Genomic DNA, 24503 nt, shown 5'->3' with positions numbered 1-24503 from the left:
TTCTTCTAAAAAACACCCGGTGTTTTAAAAAATTTATTTTACATTATTTACTTTTACAATTTATTTTACATTATTTACTTTCATACGACTTTTGTCCAAATTATGTATGCGTTATGAATACAGAATCACAGGCAATTTGACTGTGCAACAATGCTACTGATCCAAAATTTAAATGAACGGTTCAACCACAATCAGTTTCAGAAATAATCCTCTTAAGGCTCGTTGAGCATTATTAGTTGTACAATAAATTTTCTTATAATTGCTGGATTGACTGCTTACTTCTGTGGGCTCTAGTTAGGTTCAAAAGTCAAGTGCAGTATTTGTCAAGTATTTATAAATGTGCACGCTGTATCTATATTTGTATATCCACCTTCAAAGGGTATCAATATATCAATATCAAGAGGTATCAATAGTCTTTGACATATGCCAAAGGCACCTTCACCCAGCAGTTCTTGAGGACAATCACATGAACCAATTTTGTACAGTTGCCAAATCCTACAGTAATTATGAAAATACAATATTATATATGAATCCAAAGCAATCTACCTCTGAAAGTATGCTCTTCCACTTAATACAATGCACACCACAATAAAATCTTGCATTTCCAGCTTTCATCACATTCCATCCTTCTGCTGTGTGCGTCTACAGAGGCCTCCCAAACCAGGTGTGCTCACTTTTCTCTACCCGTCTACAAGAGTGCTTTTCCAACTGCTCAAGTCACAAGATGACATTTCTTCCTTATAGGTCACTTTGTCCAAAGTTCTAAACTTTCCTATGTGATATACATAATTAAAATTTTGTTAGCTTTTATTCTGTGGAACTTATACTGGAAGACATGCCAACTTCAAGGTATTTGGACTTCTCTTTTAACAGGGAAAAAAGTTATAAGCATGACTAGATAATGTATTTTCTTGCCCTGAAATTCCTGCTGAAGTACATTCAACTAAAAATAACTACTTCTTACCAAGATCTAATGCAGATAAAATAGGTGTAAAGCTTACATGAATAGAGACAGAAAGGTACAATAACCACATCATCCTAGTACTTGTGTTAGATTTAACCTATAATTCAGTTAACAAGCAAAAAGATGTCTCACAGAATCTCTAAATACAGATTCAGTTTCACACTGATAACTGCCTTCAGCTGAGAGAGCTGGGGCTGTTCAGCCTGGAGGAGAGAAGGGAGATGTGATGGCAGCCTTTCAGTATCTAACACGCGGCTATAAGAAGCAGATAGACTCTTTAGCATGGTCTGTTTTGACAGGACAAGGGGAAAAGGTTTTAAACTAGAATGGGAGATTTAGATTGGATATAAGGAAGACATTTTATACAGTAAGAGTTGGAACAGGTTGCCCAGAAAGAAGGTGGATGTCTCATTCTTCATGACGTTCAAGGTCAGACTAGATAGGGCTCTGGGCAACCTGGGCTAGCTGTAGGTGTCCCTGTTCATTGCAGGGGAGTTGGACTCTAAAGGTCTCTTTCCAATTCAAATAATTCTATTTTATTCTATTTACAGACTAGAATCCACCCTTTTCTCAGTACAGGTTCAACAAATGTTCACAAAATTCAGGAAAAACAAACGTTCTAAGTTCAAAATACTTTTAGCTACATACACTTGCATGTTCTTCAACGATCTGCATTTGCTGATTTCCCTTCAGAGGTATGCAGCAACTCCAGTCTTCCAGCCAAGTGTTCATCTTATATTCATTTAATCCAATCTGGAAGACTGGTTTTCCAAGAGTTTTTACTGTGAGATGCACATCTCCAATGTTACATTAACCAGACATAAAAGCCAGACATAAGTTAAAACAGCAGGAATGTAGTTCTTTTACCCCTCTTTTCTACTGTCTAAGGAGCTATGAACAAAACGGAGAGGCATCATTCCACCACTATGAGGCATCATTCACAGACTCATTTATTACATTTTGACACGAAGCAAACTCACACTACACAGAACTGTGCTGGCATGGGCTCATACAGCACCCTTCATTAGCAGTGCACAAAGCTGAAAAGTCAGCTACTTTAAAACTTTACACAGCAGACTACCATTCAGTTCTGACTCGTACATTGTTTCCTTTCATCTTGCTGAGCAGCATGCAAAAACAATAAGGAACTTTGCTCCACATCGCATAGATCCTTAGCTGAGCAGGGCTAATAACATTACCTACTATTTGTGAAAACTGTAACACATACATTATCACAATCCACAGATGAATTGTAACCTGAAATAATCTCATTGAACCAATGAATTCCAGCTAGCACACATTGCATCTTCTTCTACACTTATATACATTTTTCTGAAAGGAATAGGAAATTCTTATGAGAAAAGTAACTTACTTAGGGGCTTTGTTGTTGTTATTTCGTTGTTGGTTGGGGATTCCTTTTTTGTTTGTTTCTTTTGGATTGTTTGGTTTATTTGTTTTTTATTTGGTTTGGTTTTTTTGTCTGTTTGTTTGTTTTTGCATTTCTCAGCTGAGGAAACTGAGCAAAACCTCTGCCTAAAATTCTCTAATCAGAATAAGTAAGATAAAATAAGGTCTTCATTTCTGCTACAATACTTGATTATCTTCACTGCTCACCTTGATTTCCTGCATTTAGTATTCAACAAGGTAACTGATGATGCACGCTCTCTTCTTCTCTGGACTATCTTCCATTGCAGATTTTTGTATACAAAATACTTCTAGTGCTGTGCTTATATACCTGCTAGGTTTACAATGCAACAACTCCCGATGCAACATTCATCAGAAAAGTTAACTGGAAAGAGAGAATTGAATTTCTCTTTGTCACAGAGTCAGTTTCTACTGACCATCATCCTGGAATAAAAACTTAAGCACATTACAGATCCAATGATTATGTTAAGATAGGAAAAAGGCCTGCCATCTATTTCCAAAACAGCAAACTTGTCTGGGATGATAAGAGTATTCATCTTTCTAGCATTCTTATCCCAAATATATTCTCATTCCAAACACAGCACACTCAAAAGGGGAGCATGTATGTCAGGCTAGAAATATTTGCTTGTCACAATTCTTGTGAGATGAAATGAGATGAAATAGATAATGATTTTTTTTTCCTGTCCTTGCCTTTCCTTCAGGATTTACATAATGCAAAAATACTGTGCATGCACTCCTTGATTTCTTACAGCTCTTACATTTGATCAAAGGGCAGTAGATCAAAGCCAAGTCTTATTCTTCTTTGCCTCCTTTAAAATGGCTTGCTAACAGTTATGTCTGATACTAAATAAGCTACACTGAGCAGAAAATGATAGTATTTGCTTTATCTTCAGAACTTTTACTCCTGTTAGCTCTGCAGCATCTCTAAAATATCTGGGAAAAATCAAGACTTTAAGTAGAATGAGCTTCTAAATTACATTATCTTTTCATAAATTTTTCTACTTCTAGCTGATTCATTCATCTGCTTGATATAAATGCTCACAGATACATTAAATGATTTGATCTTTTCTTTCTCTCCTTTCTTCCCCTCTTCTTTCTTTGCACTAGGAATTTATGTTACACAAATTCAAAGTTTAGAAGGGCAAACCTTGTGGTGGGGCTATGCAGGCATTGTCTGCTGGACGTAACAGCTCCAACTGTTTTCACGACTAACCACTGACTTGGAGAAGACTTATCCTATGAATTTCTGAAGGATAGTGCTACTTCACTGTTTTGTTATTTCAGTGAATTACATCTGTCATCTTTAGACAAAACGTAACCCAATAAAAATAATCTAACTGCAGAAATAGGAAGATATTATTTGTATTTTGCTTAAAAGTTTCATTTAAAAAATAATAATTATCTTCCTGCATCTGTATTTTATCAAAAAAGAAAGCATTCTGGCTTTCAGTGCTAGGAAATTAAAGAGCCAAAACTTCTGATTCCCTTCTGACTCCTCCTAAATGGGGAATCAGAATAATTAGTGTTGGAAAAGATCTCCAAGAGCAGCCCAAACACTCACCTACTACCACTATTTCCCCACTAAGCCATGTCACTCAGTATAACATCTAAACATTTCTTGAACACCTTCAGAGGTTCTGCCTCCACCACCTCTCCCTGGGCAGCCTATTCCACTGCCAAACCATTGTTTCAGAGAAGAAATTTTTCCCAATGTCCAACCTGAAACTCAGTTGGTGCAACTTGAGGCCATTCCCTCTAGTCCTTGAGGCTATTCACTAGTCACACACAAGAGGCTGATCCCTACGTCGCCACAACCTCCTTTCAGGGAGTTGTAGAGCACTATAAGCTATCTTCTGAGCCTTCCCATCTCCAGACTAAATAATCCCAGTTCTCTCAGTTACTCCTTACAAGACTTGTGCTCCAAACCCCTCACCAGCTTCACTGTTCTTTTCTGGACACACTCCGAGGCATCTATGTCTTTCTTCTGGAGGAGAGCTCAGAACTGAACACAGCACTCAGAGGGCTGATCACTCCCCTGCTTCTGCTTCCAGCTCTATTTCTGATATAAGCCAGGATGCCATTGGCCTTCTTGGCCACCTTTGCACACTGCTGGCTCATGTTCAGCTGAGCCTTAAGTACCTCCAGGTCCATTTCTTCCACACATGCCTCAGGCCTGTAGCATTGCATGGGATTGCTGTAGCCAAAATGTAGGACCCAGCACTTGATCTTGTTGAACTTTATCCCATCAGCCTCAGTCCAGCTATCCAGATTGCCCAAATCCCTCTGCAGATCCTTCCGACCTGCAGGCATATGGACACTTCCTGCCAACTTGGTGTCACCTTAAACTTACTGAAGGCACACTCAAACCTCCAGTCACATTAGCAAACTTTAAAACATTTTGAGCCCATCTCAAACTATTTTCAGATTACAGATGCTTTATTAACTAAGCTTTCTGTGAACCAGAGAGTTTTAATTGTCAGGAGCACATTTAATTCCTGATTTTCAGCATTTTTGGGGGAAGCACTTGAGAAATTGGTTTATCAATACCTATTAAGAAAAAGGGAGGCTTACCATTTTCCATCTTCATGAGAGATGGACTTACTCCCCATATCATGTTGAGAAAATAACAGCTATGCTATGTGTTGTTATCTTGCACTAAGTAATTAATGAAGTCAGAGCTCCACAACTGGAGATTATCTGACTTAAAAATCCAGCAGACATAGTTACTCTCCCTTCCCAAAATGCATCCAGTCCTCTTCTGCAGCACAGGAAACATACTCAGTTCTGTGAGGAAACACAAATTTTCCCTGTTTCTTAAACAGAAATACAGAATTACAGATGCAAGGCACTTGTATGTGATGATTCCTTCATACAAGAGTGTTCACATCTGTGGAAGAGGGTTATATTCTTATCCTTCAGCAAAGACTACACCACACAACACTAGACAGCAGTTTGCTGGTCAGTAGCACAGAAAAATGGTTTTATTAAAATAAGGCACCAGGAAAAATGATTAATCAGCCATGATTGGATGATTAGATGGGAGTTAATAAGCCCAAGATGCAATTCACCTGGAACTCTGCTGTAACTGATGGGTATCTGCAGACAATACTTTCCTGAAAAATGAAGCTGTCAAGTACTGGCTTAGAGGTTGCAAAGTAAATTTTTTTTTTTCTAATGGCAGATGCAGTTTAGATAGAACAGGCACGTAATGCGCGCAACCAAATGTTTGTGTTCTGTTAATAAGATCTGGCATGGATTTAATGAATGCAGAAATCTGAAAAACTCGTAGCATTTAATTACAGTGTTTTAGTACAGTATAACTGAAACATTTCACTAACAATTAATGAATGTATTTGTTCTATGGTTATTTTTTCATGTTGTCTAGAAACAATTTTTCATCATTTTTTTCCTCACGTATGCTAACATAATTATTTTGGATCAGGGATTTGATTTTTGAAAGGAAAAAAAGTGGAAAGGCAGGCATGCTGTGACATCTAGAGCAAAACAATGACATTCCAGAGCATTACTAATAAAGGAAAGAAAAATCAGACAGTACTAGTGTCAGTAACCAGCCTGAACAGTGATCATTCAGCCCTGCTCTAAAGTTCAGGTTTCTGTCAGCAATAATGAGGAAAAAAAAAAAAGAACACTATCAATCCAGCAGACATGGAAAGCACTCAGCAAATCAAAAATTACAGAATAAATGTAGGAAATGATGTTTATCAAAAGAAATTTGGAACAAAATAAAAATAACTTTAAATAAGAAAAAATATTCCAATGAAAAAGAAACTGAAAATTGTCTTTCATTATCATACATTGAAATCCATGGATCAGATTTATACTGGAAAGAACAAATAATTAAATATGCAACACTTCTTATACTAAGAACCTGATTAAGTATGCATAGAGGCAACAGAAGTTGCTAACATCAAGCTGCAAAACAAATTAAACTTTTAGCTAATAATTTGCTTAAGTATTCATTTAGAGATGAGTGAACGTCATGACTCTGTATTACTGCCTTAAATCACCACTTTCCCAGTCTCCTTTTAGTAGAAAATGCTTATTTCTCTCTGAATCTGGAGGTGGTCAAGGCCAGGTAAGATGGAGTCCTGAGCAATCTTTCCCGTGGCAGTTGTTTGGAATTGGATGATCTTTGAATTCCCTTCCAACCCAGACTATTCTGATTCTATGATTAGCCCAATCTTGCTCACAGTCTGGACTGAGTCAATAGACCAGTTAAACCTATACAACACTGGTTTAAATACACTGCAAATAATTATGAAAAGAAAAAAAAATTTAGTAAATGCTTCCCCAGCTACTCAAAACAATGGTTGTATTTGTAGCCTCCAAATCCTCAGGATGTTAGCAAAGTTGTCCGTGCTGAAAGACTTTCTGAGCAAAAGGATCTAAGAGGAGGAAGCGAGAAGAAAAGAACAAATGTCAAAAATGAATCCCTAAGTGTTTTCGCACAGAAGGTCAATTTTTGTGCTGCACTGTAAAACTGGAGAAATTATCAGCTTTTTACCATGAAGAGTACCAGGTCAGTTTATTCCATTAATCCCTCACTTCAGCTATTCAATATCCCAAAGGGATACCTATATTGAGGTATTATTTTGCCTACTGTTTTACATTAAGCCAAAAAAATCCTTAAACCACCTATGAAGTGATAAGGATTTCACTAGGGGAAAAAATAGTAGTAGTAATCACTGGGATTTCAAAAGATATATTTTAGTAATCTACCATATGCACTCTTTCTCCTCTCAGAAATGCCAGCATACTTATGACTGAGAATGGATTAAATAGGCAGGCCTTCATCTCTCGGTGCCCTTACTGAAGGAAGTGTGTTTCCAAGTGTGTTTCCTATATTTCTTGTTTCTTTATGTTCAAACAGAACAAAAGACTGCAATATCAAGACTTTATATAAAGAATGTAGGGCTATAATATTCACCTCATCTGAAACTCTTCCCAACAAGAGTATGCATCAGCTGCTGACAGTTACAGTTTGGACAAATGCTTAAGTAGTTCTGAAGCAGAGTTATTCACAGTAAACTGCTTTTTAAGCTAACAAATAAAAATGAAATTTTACTAGAAATACAAATACCAAGTTGACTGAAAACTTTTTTCCTAAATGATCAACACATACACCAAGTTACATGAATTTAAACACATTTCTCTTTTTTTTTTTTTTAAACCACGTTTCTCTCTTTCTTCCCTGTATGTACACTTACCTTTTGTGACTCACTGCAGTATTTTTAGGAACGATTTTCTTCCAAGAGCACTAAGAGATCTCTGTATGTTTATCTACGGACTAGCAGCTACAAAAGACTGCTTCAGGACAGGGAGCTGCAAGTACTGCCATAATTGTAGACATATTCCATAGCACCACAAGTATCACACGGAGAAAGTATTAAATGCAAGAAGTACAAGTACAATTGCGTAGGGCTTCAAAACCTAACTTAATTAGATTGGAAGGAGATGGTAACATTCAGCCCCAACTGAAGTCAAGCATACTGCTAGAAGCCTAAAAAGAGCAATGGAGGTGGCTTTAAGTTTCTCCGTTCTGTCTAGTTCATAATCTGTTTCCATAAAGAATAGTAAGAAGAGCACTTGCACTACCACCACATAGAAGGGGAAAAAAAAAAAAGTTATCTATATTTATTCATGGAGAGACAATTATATGACGGACCAAAGGCCAGTGTATTATCTAATCAACAAAAAATGGAAAAAAGTAAAGAGCTTGGAAAAGAGAGGACAACCCTTAAAAGCTCAGAAACTGGTTCAAAATAAAATTTTAAAAAATAATAAATAAAGAAACTATGACTGAAGATCAAATGCTTTACAAAAACAATGAATGAAGGGATATAATGCCCCTTCTCACTTATCATATTGATAGTTCTTTCTAAAAGCAGAGATTTAAATTTCACTTTGAAAACTGATTGACAAATAAGCAGACAGAGCTCAGAAAGCGCACTGGCACACCTGCTTGGGAGCCTTTTGGTAGCTTTAACAGTAACAGTAGCTTTAACATTGCTACTGAAAGAAAACTATTTGATGGCTCACCAGCACTGCTACCTGCCAAAAACTGAAAACAAATCTTTTCAGCAAAACAACACTACCTAGTCATTAAGGAATGGCTGGGCATCATGTCATTTTTTCATAAAAAAATGCTTAGGTGTGAATTAACATTCTCTTTCACTGTACCTGACGCTTTAGCTGATACGTTAAAGATTCATCTAGTGACATAGCCACCATGGATACAAACTTCTTTTTGTCATTGGGAGCTGCAGACATACAGACATGTATATCCTCATTACTACAGAGGATATCTAGAACTGTTCAGTGGTAACTGTCCAGGAAACCACACAGGTTTATCACCAAACCTGACAATACACACAAGTGATATGGACATGATCCCTACTTCTTCCAAAAATTTGACGCTTCCTATTCTATATTTAGGATTATAAGAAAGAAGGGGACAGACTCTTCACCCTGTCAGAAAACAACAAGAGGAAATCACTTCAGATTAAAAGATTAGAGATTCAGACTGGATATGAGGAAGAAGTTTTATACAATAAGGGTGGCAAGGTGCAGGAACAGGTTGCCCAGAGAGGTGATGGATATCCTATTCTTGGAGACATTCAAGGTCAGGCTGGACAGGGCTCTGGGCAACCTATGCTAGCTGTAGCTGTCTCTATTCATTACATAGGAGTTGGACTAAATGACCTTTAAAAGGTCCTTTCCAACATGAACAATTCTGTCTGTCCAGTACTATTCAGACTCACAGACTTAGCTCCACCATTCTTTCAGATGGTTCACATGCAGCTGACATTCAAGTACGACCCCCTTTGGAGAGGACTATACGCATTCAAAATTGAACAATATGTAAGCCAATGATGCCTGTATAGTATCATTATCACTAAAAGTACCCCGAGGTGTAGAACTCTGCAGAGAGTTAGAAACAAAGCTACATTAAGAAAATCTACTAATCAACACAGAAGGTATTGGTATGATATCTCCTGGAGGATCAGCACACTGAACACATTTCAAGAGAAGAAATTAATCCCCTGTGTAATCTTCCAGATGCAGTTGCTCTGAAATCCTATGGAGTTGCCTGATAGCAGACTACTTTCTTGTCACACAGCACTGCAGACACCATTAACATTTTCCACACTCCCAGCCCATGTAACACTACACTACTATTAGTAATTACTATACATAAGTACATTACTATTATACTAATCTCACAAATATTCATTCAACTTCTACAATATATCAATATCAACATTTATATTGATATATGAAATATATCAATACACTCAATGAAATATCAATACACTGAAGACTCCAAAGCACAGATTTATTAAAATGGAAATATACACAAATCTGAGAGTCGAGTTTAAGATGTCTGGGACTTGATCCTAACACTATTTCACATTCTGTGTATAACTTCCATCAAGTGCATGCAAATGTCTGAGACTTCTGCACCTGGACAAGTTAGTCCTGAGGTACAAACACACAAAACCAGGAATAATAAAATGATCAATTAGAATTCACATGCTGGGCAGTAATTTCATAGCTAGACTGACCTACTGTGTTGACTTATTTAGAGAATTATTCAGTAGCTTTAATAAACTAACTTCAACTTTACATAGGATTGTGTAGCGAAATAATCTTCAGCACTCTGAAACAGCAACAAAATAGGAGGAATTGAGAGAGTTTATCTTTTATTCTCTCCAAATGCAATTCAGTAGAATACTGCTGCAACAACTTGCGTGGTTCTATACGAAAAAATTAACCTATTTACAATTTCTCTGTGCTTAAAATTTGTATTAAAAACAAAACAAATGAAAAAAAGAAACCCACCTACTCCCAGACTTCAAAGGGAATCTTTACTGACTGGCATCAGTATGCTGCAATCATTTATATTAACTAGCTAGAGATTATAGATGGCAAGGGTATAATACCTAAGGGAACTGACTGGTAAAAATCAGAGAAGCAGAAAATGCACTTATTTTCTTACCCACACTGAGAGACTCACTGCACACCTTGAGCTACCCCTACTAATCTCTCTGCCAATATTTCTCAGCAGTCTTCGTGGCAGCTCACTACATCAAAATGGCAGATGCATGCACACCATTTGATTTCACCTAAGTGCTTTTAGTACAGATATTCTCAGTTTCTTTCCTAGGCACACTTGGAACCTAAAGCAATTCTTGCTTCAGTTTCTGTGCCTCAGCTACCTTGAAGCTGTGTAAAACTGCAGTTCCTGGGAAAGGCTGGGGGGTCATCTTCATACCACTGCCCAAGTGACTAACCATATAGCTTTCCCATTCTACCTCCATGGCAGAGCTGAATTGGCTGCAATTTTCTTCCTGTTCATCAAACCCATTGCAACACTGTTCAAACCCATTGCAACACTGTTAAAATGTTCTAATAAGATTGCTCTGTACATCATCCTTCTGACTTCAGGACTGGTAATTATCATCAGGAAGTTTTCTGGACCAGTCAAAAGCTGCAAACAAAAGTCCGCTTACATTTCTGTACTACAATCTCCATGAAAATCACCGCAGTGAAATCTGTCAGGCAAAGAGTAAAATGTCAAACTGCAGCACGTTCGTCTGGTACAAAGTCATCATGTAACACTCATTAAAGGCACTTATATTTCTTCACTCAGGCAGAAAAAGTGAAATAAGATATCTTCACTTTTCTAATACTCTTCCTCAAATCATGTAGGAATATTCCTCAGGAATTAGCACCAGCACCGACAGTGCTTTACCTTTTCATTACCAAGCAGGTAATGTCTGGTACAGAGCTGCAAAGCATAGGAAATCTCAACAGCATAAAGTTACTAAGTACAGCTGCTATGCAAATACTAAGAGTAAACACGCAAAAAGAAATGAACCAAAACCACATAGAAGAATTCAGAAGTCAGAATGGCAACTAAGATCAATCCATAGTAAAGTAAGAGACGATTTAACACTACCTTTTATTTTGAATAAATATGAACAACACTGTCATTAAAGAAAATGAATGGGCATCAGAAATGATAGTCAACTTCTTGTATGTAACAAAGGTCAAAAACAAATACAGGGGAATTTCCTGCTTAAAATCATCTCAATATAAACATGCAACAAATCTATACAGAATCCTGGCTTACTATAACACAGGGGTCACTGCAACAGTAACGCCTCTTATTTATTACTGTGGATACTACAACAGATACAGATACAATAACACTAGTTGAGAGGGCTAATTCCAAAACACTATTTCTCAACATAGTCACCACCACCAGTAATGTATTTTCACCAGTAATGAACAAGAGCCTTACAAAATCTGCTGTCATCACTGCTCAAATGCCCCACCCACCATCTCAGGGAGCTCACATCCGCTCTTTGGTCTTCACAAATGTTCAGCAAGTACTAGTGAATGTCATTGGGTGCCATTTTTTTTCTGCATGGGGGAATTTCCACACCTTTGCTTCACACTTGAATGTCAGATGTCATTTTGTCAGACTGCCTCTCTGCTGCCATCTGTCACGTGGCAGCAAAATATAACAGAATATTGGTAGGAAGTTTCAACCTCTACTGCCATACCACCACCATCTGCCTCTGACATCACAGGCCACCATAACACAATAGGAGACATTACTTGCACTCTAGCCCTTGTACATAGCATATGGTATCACTCACAAAAGAGAAATTACTTATACATTCACATTCTTGCTACAAATGACATGCAAAGAGATCCCTATTTCAGCAGTATGCTCTTCCTAGCAATCTACAAAATGCTGTTGTTTGATGCAGTTGGGCATAGAAACATCAGAGAGAAAAAAAATCTGGCTCAATATAAGGTAAGCAAATTTGGGACATCTCTCCTGACAGTGTCATTAAAACATCATTCCCACACAACATTCCAAAATATCTGTGATTGTTACTAGTAAGCAGCTCATTTAGCATGAAGCTTGCCCATTAGCAGATGAATTTTGATGCTAAAATTGAAAAGAAAGAAAAAAGATATTAAAAAAAAAAAACAACAACAAAAAAAAAAACCATAGCATTCTCATGCTCTTCTATATATGCCTAAGCAAGAAAAGACCATGTGCATGCTTCACGATGGCAGGACACAGCACAGAGCAGTAAGTAGGAGTTCATGAAGCTCTCATCCAGATGGGTTTCTCACGCTCTTCGTGCTCCTGCTATTGCTTTGTCTGGATAATACAAGAAAATTAAGATGACTTGGCACCTGTTGGTCTTTTGGTAGATCATAGTGAAAAAGAGAGCTGACAGAAAGACTTAGAGCTTCTGTAAATGACCAAATATACCATGACTTCCCTATCACTTCAGTGAAAACGTGTAATATAACACCTCTCAAATCACATACCACGTGTATTTATATATGTCAGATACATAAAGTGTATTCAACTAGCTGTTGGCATTTAGCATACAACCCAGATACTTCACATTTCACTGCCCTAAATTACAAGCACTATCATGCAGGAATGTAAAAGATATACCATGGCAAATGAATAGTGTATTGCTTATATCATAAAATTGTTGGACATATTTCAGAAAACACCAAAGCGAATATAGCTTTACAAATCAAAAGCTTTTAAGTTTTTAAGCGGTTTCAAAAAAAGGCATGTTTCTGTTCTAGACAAAATAAAATATGCAAGAATTTCTGATTGTTCGCTTAAAGAAAAATATCCTTTAAATACCCAGCTAATCTAATTTCCTGTATTTACTCAGATAATTTCCAAAACTTCCTTGATCTGTTTCAAATAATAAACACACTGAATAGAATGAAAGTTCAAGCTAGTCACTTAGGCAAGTACAGACAGTAGCAGTGTTTTGAATCCTCATTTACCCTTCAAGAAAAACATTTCTAGTGATGTTTATAAAATAAAATACACATGAAAAATTGTTCATCTAGAATTACTACAATTAGCGTTTATGAAGGCTACCTACCTTACATTTCCTTTATTTTAAATTGCGCACCTCTCTAAATTTTTTAAAATGATTATCAGTCATGTAATACCTTTGCTTGAGGATGCTTTGAAAAAGTTTTAGACAAGTAAGTATGAAACATTTCTTGAAGCAACCGAGGCTAAGAAAACACCTGCTCTTATCCCACGTCAAATATGTCCAGATACCTTTTTCTTCCGAAGTTCTGCACTGGTCACAATACAAACTTGTAGCTTGAAGGAGAATTTTGCAAAATTTGGTATTTCTATCTGAAAAACGGCCACAGTGCTGTAAGGCTGGAGCAACTCTTATGAAGCTGGGAATGTTTAGCTTCATTGTGCCCTTCCAGTACTTGAAGGGAGCTTATAAGCAGGAACAGGAGAATATTTTTACACGGACAGATAGTGATAGGACAAGGGTGGATGGTTTTAAACCAAAAGGGGGGAAAATTTAAGGTAGATGTTAAGAATAAAGTCTTTACTCAGAGGGTGGTTAAGCACTAGAACATTTTATCCAAAGAAGCTGTGCATGCCTCATCCCTGGAGGCATTTAAGAGCAGGTTGGATGGAGCCTTGGGCACCCTGAGCTGGTGGGTGGCAGCCCTACCCATGGCAAGTGGGTTGGAATTTTAGACTCTCTCTGTCAGTTTTATGTCCTCATGTTGCGACACCCAAATCTGCACTCAGTGTGGGAAGCGATGCCACACAGAGCAAAGCAGAGCAGAACAACTCCTTCCCTCATTCAGTGGCAGGGCAGGTATGGTGCACTGGGGGGGGTACATTTGGCACTTTTGGCAGCCAGGGCATACTGCTGGCTCATGTTGAACTTGCTACCAGCCATAGCCCTTAGATTTCTTCCCAAAGGGCTGCTCTCCAGCCTCTCCTACCCATTTTGCTTCAAAGAAAAAAAAATTAAGTGGGCTCATAAGAGGACTAACTAAAATCTAACGGTAATGTTGAGAACAAATGGCCTGGAGATTTTCCAGTCTTTAAAGCTCTATAAAACCTATGGATTTCCATTTTCACATTTCACCTACTTTCCTAGTAATGAAAAGTTGTCCTCAAAAGCTAAGTCAAAATAACAAAAAAAAATAATACCTAGATTGTAGCACCTTCTAGGACGGAGCACATATAATGTGTAATAAACATAGAAACACTACCCCCTCCCCAAAAAGGCAGAAAGATAATTTTCAAACACATCAGCCTGACTGATTTCTATTGTAAAGAAAAGTAACAGAGGACTGAAAATACCTCCCTTTGCATAATTCTCTTCACTAGAAAACTGAACTCATAGTGAATTCAGATTACAGTAACAATTCTTCAAGGAGCTGCTATATTTTTTTCTCCTAAGTGATAGAAAATAGTGTTGGTCTAAATAAGAATCGACACTGCACCAAAAAGATACAGAGCTTCAGATATATGCACAAATTACTTCTCACAAAACTTAAAGTAACCATATCAGTCATCAGATGCTAAATCAAGTATGAGTCTGCCTACATAAGTACTACTCTGTGAAAAATATCAATTCATATTTATATATTTTTGATAGAAAGCACACATCAAATGTCAGTTCTGTTAATTTATCAGAAAACTTAGATTCAGTATTACCATTATTTCTGGCTTCCAGAGACTTACTAGAAAGATAAATAACTGCACTGACAATTATTTAACCTTGACAGTATACAGGCCATACTTTATGAGGTTATTCTCCTCTAATACCAATACATCAGTATGCAAAGGACACACAGGCAGATTGCTAATGTATTTGTTCAGAAGCTAGGCAAAATCTGCTGTAGAAACCTATTCATTATTCAGTGAACACCAGCTATCTGAGTTGGTATAGCTGTAGCTCTGTACCTTCTGCTAATATTGGGATTTAATAGGTGTTGAGAGTACAGTAAACCACTCTGTAAAAAGGTAATAACCAAACACATGCAGAGACTTTGCTTAATCTTTCCTGTGTGTGTCTCAGAAGACCAGTAATCACATATCACTACTTTTCAGTACAACTGCCATTTCCAACTGCATAAAGAAAGACAGATCTGCATACTCTGGGACCACCTCTTCTTTAAATGTGCTTCTCATTCTTCCGTTGATGAAGTCAATCTTTTTTTGGAGAACTAATTCCCAAGGACAGTACACATTTTGGATCATCCATGAGATAATGTTCATAGATTTCCTTCTCCAAATAACTTTTTTCAGTCTTAGTGCATAGCATTTTATGGGACTAACTATTGTATGTTAGTTTAAAGTTTATTTCTCAAGGCATTCCTAGCAACCAGGGGCAAGCTTCTCTCCTGTCAGCTTTCTTGTGTGAAAGAGATAAACTCTTGCGTCTACAGCGAAAACTCCCATGTCACTCTTTCCCACTTACTGTTTGAAGGATCTGGATTGCAGCATAGCATTCATACTACTAATACAGCATGTATGAGGAACACTAAACTACATCATAGTAAATCAAATGAATTATACAAGAGAGAACAAAAAGTAATACTAATATGATTTATTTGTAAACAGCTATTTGTTAGTCAAAAAGAATTATCATTATTCTTTCCGCAGAGTGCAAAAACGTGTCAGTTTCCACTGAGACTCACTAACGCTACATTTTCAGCTGTAAACATGAGCATATACCAAAAGTCATTTTAAAACCATCTGACAGTCTAACTTGCTACAGTTAGAACTCATAAAAAATCTTAACGGTTCTAAACAGAGGATCCATCTTCATATTTCTCATAAAGTAGGATACTGAATAAAAACATTCCTGTAACTCTAGACTGATCTGAAACATGTTGAAAAGGTTAGGTATTTACAATCCTGGCAAGCTCCAGCACAAGCTGCAAATGTTCAGAACTTCACAAAATCAGACTATTTCTGTAGCAAAGGAAGAAGTTTAAATGTAAGCAATACATTACACTAGAAGCTTGTGTCAGTCACAAAAAAAGAAGTTGCATTTTACAAGATGAAAAATACAGCGAAGATTTAATAGACTTACCCCTTCTGCCTTCTCCTCTGTGTTAGCCAGCATTTCCTGCAGGGCTCGTACTGACAGAGATTGCTCAAGCACAAAGGTGCAGATGGACAAGTCAGGTGGCACATTCTAGATGGAGCAAAAATGTAATATCATATTAGTGATAGGTCTGCTGAACGCCAGTTTCAAAAACTCCTAATTTCTCTTAATTTCAGCAAACCCAAGAGATCTGCTACATGTCTGAGGCCATCATCACATACTGGGCTGCAACAGCTAAGACTTGCCAGCCAGCAAGCGAGTAGAATCGATTCTTCCTCTCCGAGGTGCTGGATCCTGTTTGGGTCCTCCTGATACAAGACACCAGGAAGCTGCACTGAGTTCCACCATGACAGTCACAGATGGAGCACTCATACTCAGAGGAAAGGTTGAGGAAGCTTGAATAAAAGGAGAGGAAATGGGAATCTTGCAGATCAGTCTATGGGTGTTTATAGGGAAAATAGAGCCAGACTCTTCTTGGAGATGCTCATGAAAGGAAAAGGAGCAGAGTAACGTTTTACCAAAGAAAATTACAATTACATATTAGGTGAAGAAAAAAAAATCATCCTGAGAGTAGAAAACACTGTCAAAGGCCACCAAAAGTAACGAAATTTCAACCCTCAGTGGCATTCAAAACTTATCTGCGAAAATTCCAAAAGCAACTAACTTCAGAGCTCAAATAATTAATCATTTATATTCCTCAGCTTATAAGGTTACCTGCTCTAATCAGGGGACAGGACCTCTCCAAGATTCATTTCAACACAACTTTTTCCATGATTGCACCAGCAAGGCACTGTTATTGTATAATGGAAGTAAAGATAAGAGCCAGCTTTCTATCTTTAGAAAGCTTTTAGAAGGCCGACAGTATTGAATGCAAATTACAACATAGACAACAGCAGAAATTAAGGACAAAATAACAATGACAATATTGAAAATTCAAGCACTAGTAAATGAACATCACTGTGCACATCCACAACCCCTTTCAATTCAGATTCAATTCAGATGTTTGCTGAACTTGGAAGAAATCTTCCTCACAATGCTAATTATTATTCATTGAAAATTTCTTAATTATTTTCCTCATTTTAGCTTTCTATTCTTGGTCTCATATTTTTTCTCAGCCTCTAAAGGGATTGGATTGTGAAGGAGACAATATTGAGTCGTAAGGCTACTAGTAGTACATAATTTCATCCTTGTCATGGTTTCCAGGTCAAAATGAATTTTCTGCAGCAAAAGTATAAGTCAGTGAATGTCAAGGCTAAGCCACTACCTTCACAGCCTTTCAGGACTGTATGCTTCTCCATATTCTATTGCACGTGGGCTAAAACAAGAGTCTTGTAAAAAAAAAAACACATATTTGATGTGATTGGAAAAAAAAAAAAGGAAAAAAAAAGCTTCTCAAAAGCTAATCATCCAGACAATCAGAGAAATTGCTATTAAAATTCTAACAGGCCTGTAATAGGAATGTCTAAGTTACAAGATAACAAAGGAAAAAATTAGACTGTATGTGAGGATCTTATCTTTTCACGTGTTAATAGACAAAAATGCAACTCCTACCCACATTTTCTTGCTTCCAGAAACTTTCAATGTGCTTTGTCTTTTCATTCCATGTTAGTTGCATATTTTAGTATAGGAACATTTTGGCACCTCAGGGAGTGACGTGGACATATTTCTTCTGAGATCTGAGGGCTGATGCATCTACTGACACACTGCAGTGAGCATTTGAATCACACTTCTCCTGTCTGGCAGTTCCTCACCCACAACTGCTTTATGGAAGATCCAAGGCATGGCTGCATTCTGTGTACAATAACTGTAGCACAGGCATAGCTAGGACAGAAACGCCACACATGTGGGACTGACAATGTATTTAGCTCAGAGAGTTACAGATCTGCCCATCTCAATCCAGCCCATGTTAACAGTGATGCTTTTAAAGCTATGGATATAGGAGGTGAGTTTCCCAGCTGATATATCACCAGAGATTGAAGGTATCTGTACTGAAAAGCCTCTTCCAGTTATTTTTTTAATTTAAATTAAAAAAAAAAAAAAAAAAAAAAATCTATAGTCTTCGGCAGTCTTCAGATTGTTTACCTTGTTTTTCACGTTACCTCACAGGCAATGGAATATTTAATATAAAGGCATGCTCTGGTGCATATGGCTGTCTAACATTTCTGATGGAAGAAATACCTTCAAGAAAAATCTTGTGGATTTAGTTTCCAGTCCTGAAAGTGACCACATAGTATGAGGGCTGCAATAGGAAGCTATAGCAACAAGTTTGCAATAACAGACTTTTCTCAGAACAAGTCAGATGCACAGACAAGATTAATAATTAATTAAGTAAATAAGTAGCTTTGTAATTGCTCTGACAGACTATAAATACATCATTAAATTATCAAAAGTTTTAAAACATCGTGCTGTGTATTGAACAACCAAGCACTGATGTATGCTTTTAATGAATACCAAAGCAACCTGTAACCAGCTAGAAATTTTCAGCAGTGTAATGATATTAATCATTAATTTCAAATAGAAGATAATTCATACTGAAAAGGATGACCAAATGGAAAAAAAAATTGACAGATATAAATAAGCATATTGATAATCATCTGCATTCTTTGTCATCTTATTCTCTTCTTCTATCTTCTTTATCAAGGAAACAGCTTGATAAAAAATGTTACTAACATAAATGAGGATCTGAACCTAGCACTTCAAAAGAAGATTCAGAACTGCTAGAAGAAAAAATAATAACTATTAACTGTTTCTATTGACACTCCATCATTGTCTGCAGCAGCACATTACAGTCTGCAAAACTAAAAAAAAAAAGTAAAATAATCCTCACATTAAATTATTAAAGCTTCCATGTTAATGAAGTAATTACTAGATTTAGAGAATTTTGGAATTCTTTATTCTTCCTGTGTACGCTCATTTTCTGTACTAATATTTGCAGAGTAAATTGTATTTTACTCCATGGAAGGCAGATTTAAAATTAGATAATCATATCCTTTATTAAAAAGGTGCTATGAGCAAAGCTTTTGAAATGCTATTTTAAAATATTTGTAACTGTAGTCCAACCCACGTATGAATCATGGATACTGGATGCATTCCATTATGCACCTTTTCAGTTTTGAGTGAATTATTTACAAGCATGACGTAGTATGATGACCACGAAACTAAGAGGTTGTTTTAAAATGCAGTCTCCCTATCATCACGCTGAGCGCCACACAGTGCTAACCAATCCACAATAACATATGACTTGCTCATATTATATGGTCCATATGATCCTGCAAATGTAAACAGAATTTCTGCCACATAAAGATTAGTACAGGACTGAAGAGTATTATATATTATCAGCAAACATAATTCCTTCCCTAGAAATAAGCAGCTTTACTTTCAGCTTTATTCTTTTACCTAGTTATTTGAAAATTTCCAAGTTGTTTTTCTAAGCTCACAGTTACTCTTATTTCTCCTCTGTGACCTCAATAGTCATCAACACCCTTCAATAAAAACATTACTATTTCATGAGATGGATGAGAAGCAAATCATTTTGCAATGACATATTTATTCAATTCAGCCTTACAGATGCAATTTAATCTAATGAGGCTTCATATAAATTTAAAAAAAAAAAAAAAAAATCAAGTAAGTTCATGGCAGGAATTATTTACCTGCACCACGCTGCATGCACTGTAAGTGTTCCATCAAATGCAGTCTACATCTTTTCTCTCAAATTAACCAATCTGTAATGGCAACTTTAAAAGGTTGTCTTCAACTGAGGTACAATACATAATCAACAAGTAACGTTGTTCCTAAAGATGCTCACATGCTTTTCCATTGCAATTTTTTTCTATAAACTTTTAGTTTTCCTTTAACACCAGTATCTGAAATAGAATTCATGTTTCTCTAAATTACTCTAGTTAAAGGCAAACAAACTAAAAATAGCTGCAGCGACATGTGGTACTGTAACCAGTAAGCAGGCAAGAAGTTCAACTGAATTTTCAGTGAATTTAACAGGCATTTCTTGCACAGGAAGAACACACTGCATAAGTAGTCACAAATAAAGGCTTCTGTATTTGTGTTCTTATGAAGAATTTTCAAATAATTAATTGGTTTATAAATAATTACAAGGATTAAAAATTAACATTTTATAGAGCCTATGCTCTATATTTTTCTTTTTAACTATTTTGATCATCGTGTGAGAATTATCACAGAGCTTTGGCACTTTTCCTCATATATACAGAAACAACTTGTCCCTGCTGTGTTTTTTACTGATCAGTACACATCTTGATGATTGAACGTCTTCTGAACTATCCTAAGCAATTCATGCTGTGTAACCTAATGCCATTTGAATGATGGCTGCTAGTGATTTTTATTCACATTTCTCTTGATAATTGTTTTATCACAAGGTACAAATATTAAACTGCGCAACTAGAACTGATCAATACACAGAAGTACCAAGAAAATTTCAAATTCCTAACTCGCTGCTACCATTAAAAGACATTTAGATGTGGGACAGAAGTAAAGCTTACAAGATTGTTAAAAGAAAAAAATTATCAGGCTCTTGAAATCAGGCCAGTGACATTCAAATTGTATATTTATTTTAATGGTGCTTAAAAAGCCAGTTCTATTAGAAAGGCAATGTTTTTATGGATGACATCTCTGTAAACATGCCAAGAAAAAAGTACAAATAAGCCCTTTGGAAGCTTCAAGTATTCTTTGTAATTGGCTGGGAGTTAAGAAAGGACTAAGGAGTAAAATCTGAAAAGCACTGATTAGGTATTACCAAGAACTCACTATATTTACAAGATTGTCTTCTGAGACACAAAAAGCTGTCCCATTTAATCAAGCAAAACATTTGCTTCAGTCCCTTCCAGCTCACCCAGCTCCCCAACGAGCAAGCAAAGGCAGCAAAGAAATAGACCCACACAGCCCCACTTTATAAAATCCTTGTGCAGAAGCACAGGGAACCATAAAACTCCTTTTAACTCATATAGGGTATTTCAAAAAGCCAACCAAAAAAACGACAGAGAGAAAGCACATTTTAAGCTCATTAATTACAAGCAATATTAGATAGAATGGGAACATGCAACTATACATTGCACGTGAATTCCAACACCATTAGGCCTGTCCACCAGGTATTGCATAAGTGTTGATTCCCAAAAGAAAAAACAAATTGGAGTTGTAAAAGTGGTTTGCTTTCAACTGTGAGCCCACATTTTATACACACAGACTTTTAAACAAATAGCAAACTTTCAGAAATTATCGTAGAAAATTACGTAAAACTCAGGAAAAGTAGCCCAAACTCTGACCTTCAGCATTTATACATACAGTTTAAACATGTAATTATTTTTTACCATCTAGCAATTTATTTTTTTTAAATACTAAACAGAGTAAACGCAGAGTAACTTCTTTTGCTTAAGAAACAAAAATTACGCCTGTATTTGTTTATCCCAACTTCTGCTGTTATTAAGAGAGCTATGAAAAACAACTAGTATTTTATTAGCATAGTATTTGAATTTCAAGCATAAATACACAACACATACAACTTCAACCTCTCATTCCTTTCAACTTGCTCAGTTTCCCCCTTTCAATCCAGAGTATTGAAACTAACACCCTGAATTGAATGGTGCAATTACTCTCTTGATAGCAAGTTATGGCATTCACTGTTGTAAAAGGACAAATATTTGTCCTTAGTTTTCATAGGAAAGTCACATGTCAAAAAGACAAGGATCTTGCAAGTCAGCACCCAAAAAACAGATGGCTTGCTACTCTTTTGTTGCACTTATTTTCCCAACAACTTAAAAATGCTGAGTACAAAGTAACAGTAACACAATTTCAAGCATTGAATATAGCTGCATAGCCAACTTGACTCTTCACACATTTGTCTAAAGGGCTTGAAATAAGCATTTGTACTTTCATGTGTTCTTAGCTTAAACAATAAAGTATTGGGAAGCTGTCAGTTATCTCAGGTTTTCAGATTCTTAACCAAATATCAGCCTGATTAAAATCTGCTTTGCAACTATTCCACTTACACAACCAAAATACATGCTTCTAAAGACTATCAGAGAAAATATTTGAAAAGTAGTGGAATGTGTCATAATGTCATCTAGCCAAGGCAATGCAGCAAGCTTTGAGATGCTGTGGTCATGCTCATATTGGACAACTATTGGCTGTGTCTCTCCTCAAACAAGAATCATTCAGCAAATGAGAACTCCCATCAAAAGAAGTCTAAATATTCTCTTTGAATCACTTCATTAACATTTCAAGGGCTTACAGTTTTTTGTAAAATTAGAATGATTTGGTGGACAAACAATCTGCTTCCAGCCTTCAGCACTTACCCTATAAAGATTTATTAAGAAATTATCAAGATTATTAAGAGTTGCAAGACTTTAACACTACTTGGAAACAAATAAAGCCATCACACAGTTGAACTTCTTTTTCAAAGGAAAAGTACTGAAAAGACTAGGATTCTGAAAATACATCTTAGCAAATTGATAGATCTTCAACAGCTTGCAGAACACTCCCTAAGTCAATAACAGGATTGCACACCACATATCTGACCTTTTTACATCACATTTCTATTTTCATTGCAGTATCTCCACTGAGATTGCCCAGCTTAATACCTCCTTTTTATATGTTGATCCTCAAAAAATGAGAGGCTTGAAAATTTAGCAGAAATACATAATCGGAAAAGGAAACTGATTTAATGGAATCTTCAGATCTTATTCGCTTTATGTCACAGCTTGAATTCCATACACCTTTACATTAAATTAAAACACCCACCACACACAGCCTCACGTTTCCGTAAATATTTCAATATTATTGTGTTTTTTTTAAAATAAGTGACAATTAAATACTAAAGCAAGTTGTAACTTCAGCAGTCTAATTTGCAACTCATGAGTTGTTTCTTAAATTACAAAAACCATACACCTTTGATTTACTTTTTTTGTTGGATAGCTTATGTTCCAAACAGCCTGAAAAATATATCAAGAAAATTAAAAGCAAAAAGAGCATTTAAAATTTGTCTTGTATTGATTAGCTGGTAACAGATACAATGTATGCATCCATTATCATTCATGCTATGTTTTCATACAGTGGCATCACTTGGAGCATTATGATCATTTAATTCTTAACAGTAAAATTAATAGGATTGTGTCTTCCAGGTTCCAGAGCTGCTTTTTTAGATTGCATGTCATGTAGTATGAAAACATATTTACATACTGAGTATTTTTTGGTTCTTTTTTTCTCTGAATTTTTTCTTTATTTATTTTTTAAATAACTGTCTTTGGTATTTCTGAAATATACTTAGAGCAAAAAATAATCCCAAATACCATGACCTGAGAAGTATTGGGTAAGCACCTCTGGATTTTAAATCACTAACATCAAATCACTAATATCTCTGTCAAACAATTCAAAAGTACCCAGAGAACTGATCTATAGGAATATAATATTTAAAATATTAAATAAGTGTCTGTGACTGAAAAAGAAAATTTATGTTTGTAAAAATATATTGGAAGAACATTTACTTATTTTTATTAGTAAATAGGACCTCATTACACTAAAATTCATTATCTTTGACAACATGGGATTCAATAATGAATATTTCTGTAAGATCAGAATAACCTGCTCCTGGATGTACTCAGGTTGCTCTGAAAGTAATGCCCTCTGTTTATTTCTGAGGAAACTACATGTTGCACTCATAAAAATCTGCACCAGTGGAGGTGACTCACTGCCACTGTCATCACTGCTGAAACACACCACTCACCACCTCACTGAGCTCACATCTACTCTTGTCTCCACAAACACTCAGCAAGTGTTGATCAATGTCAATGGGTGTCATTTTTTCCACATGGAGGAATTCAGTTCCACATCTTTGCTTCATATGCATTTCTATGTCAGATGCCAATTTGTACTCATATTTGGAATTTGATCATATAAAGAATTCTCAAAAACATAAGCTCAGGACAATAGCCGATGTCTATTACACATATTTGACCTTAGATTGGTACTCGGCCTTTGATATCTAGCTATGATTCATATGCAACACTACTCCTGCATTACAGAGGGCCACAACCCATTATAAATAGAAATTATTCTTAAGGACGTGAGAGAAATGTTTTAACTGGTGCAAAAACTCCGCTGGATCCTCTAATTACCATATGTCT

The 24503-nt window shown here is 36.3% G+C and overlaps 1 protein-coding gene across 6 annotated transcripts in view; it reads right to left on the bottom strand.

The window, feature by feature from the left end:
• RYR2 (ryanodine receptor 2) overlaps window positions 1-24503 on the bottom strand; it is a 341086-nt gene that overhangs the window by 225663 nt on the left and 90920 nt on the right. For all 6 annotated transcript variants that reach the window (XM_052696134.1, XM_052696150.1, XM_052696179.1 and 3 more), the window contains one exon: window positions 16342-16446. In XM_052696134.1, coding sequence (XP_052552094.1) covers window positions 16342-16446 — 105 coding nt within the window. The remainder of the gene's footprint in view (window positions 1-16341; window positions 16447-24503) is intronic.

The sequence above is a fragment of the Tympanuchus pallidicinctus genome, unplaced genomic scaffold (genome assembly GCF_026119805.1).
Source record: "Tympanuchus pallidicinctus isolate F22 unplaced genomic scaffold, pur_lepc_1.0 scaffold1, whole genome shotgun sequence".
Taxonomy (NCBI): Eukaryota; Metazoa; Chordata; class Aves; order Galliformes; family Phasianidae; genus Tympanuchus; species Tympanuchus pallidicinctus.
This window is presented reverse-complemented; position numbering and strand designations above follow the sequence as displayed.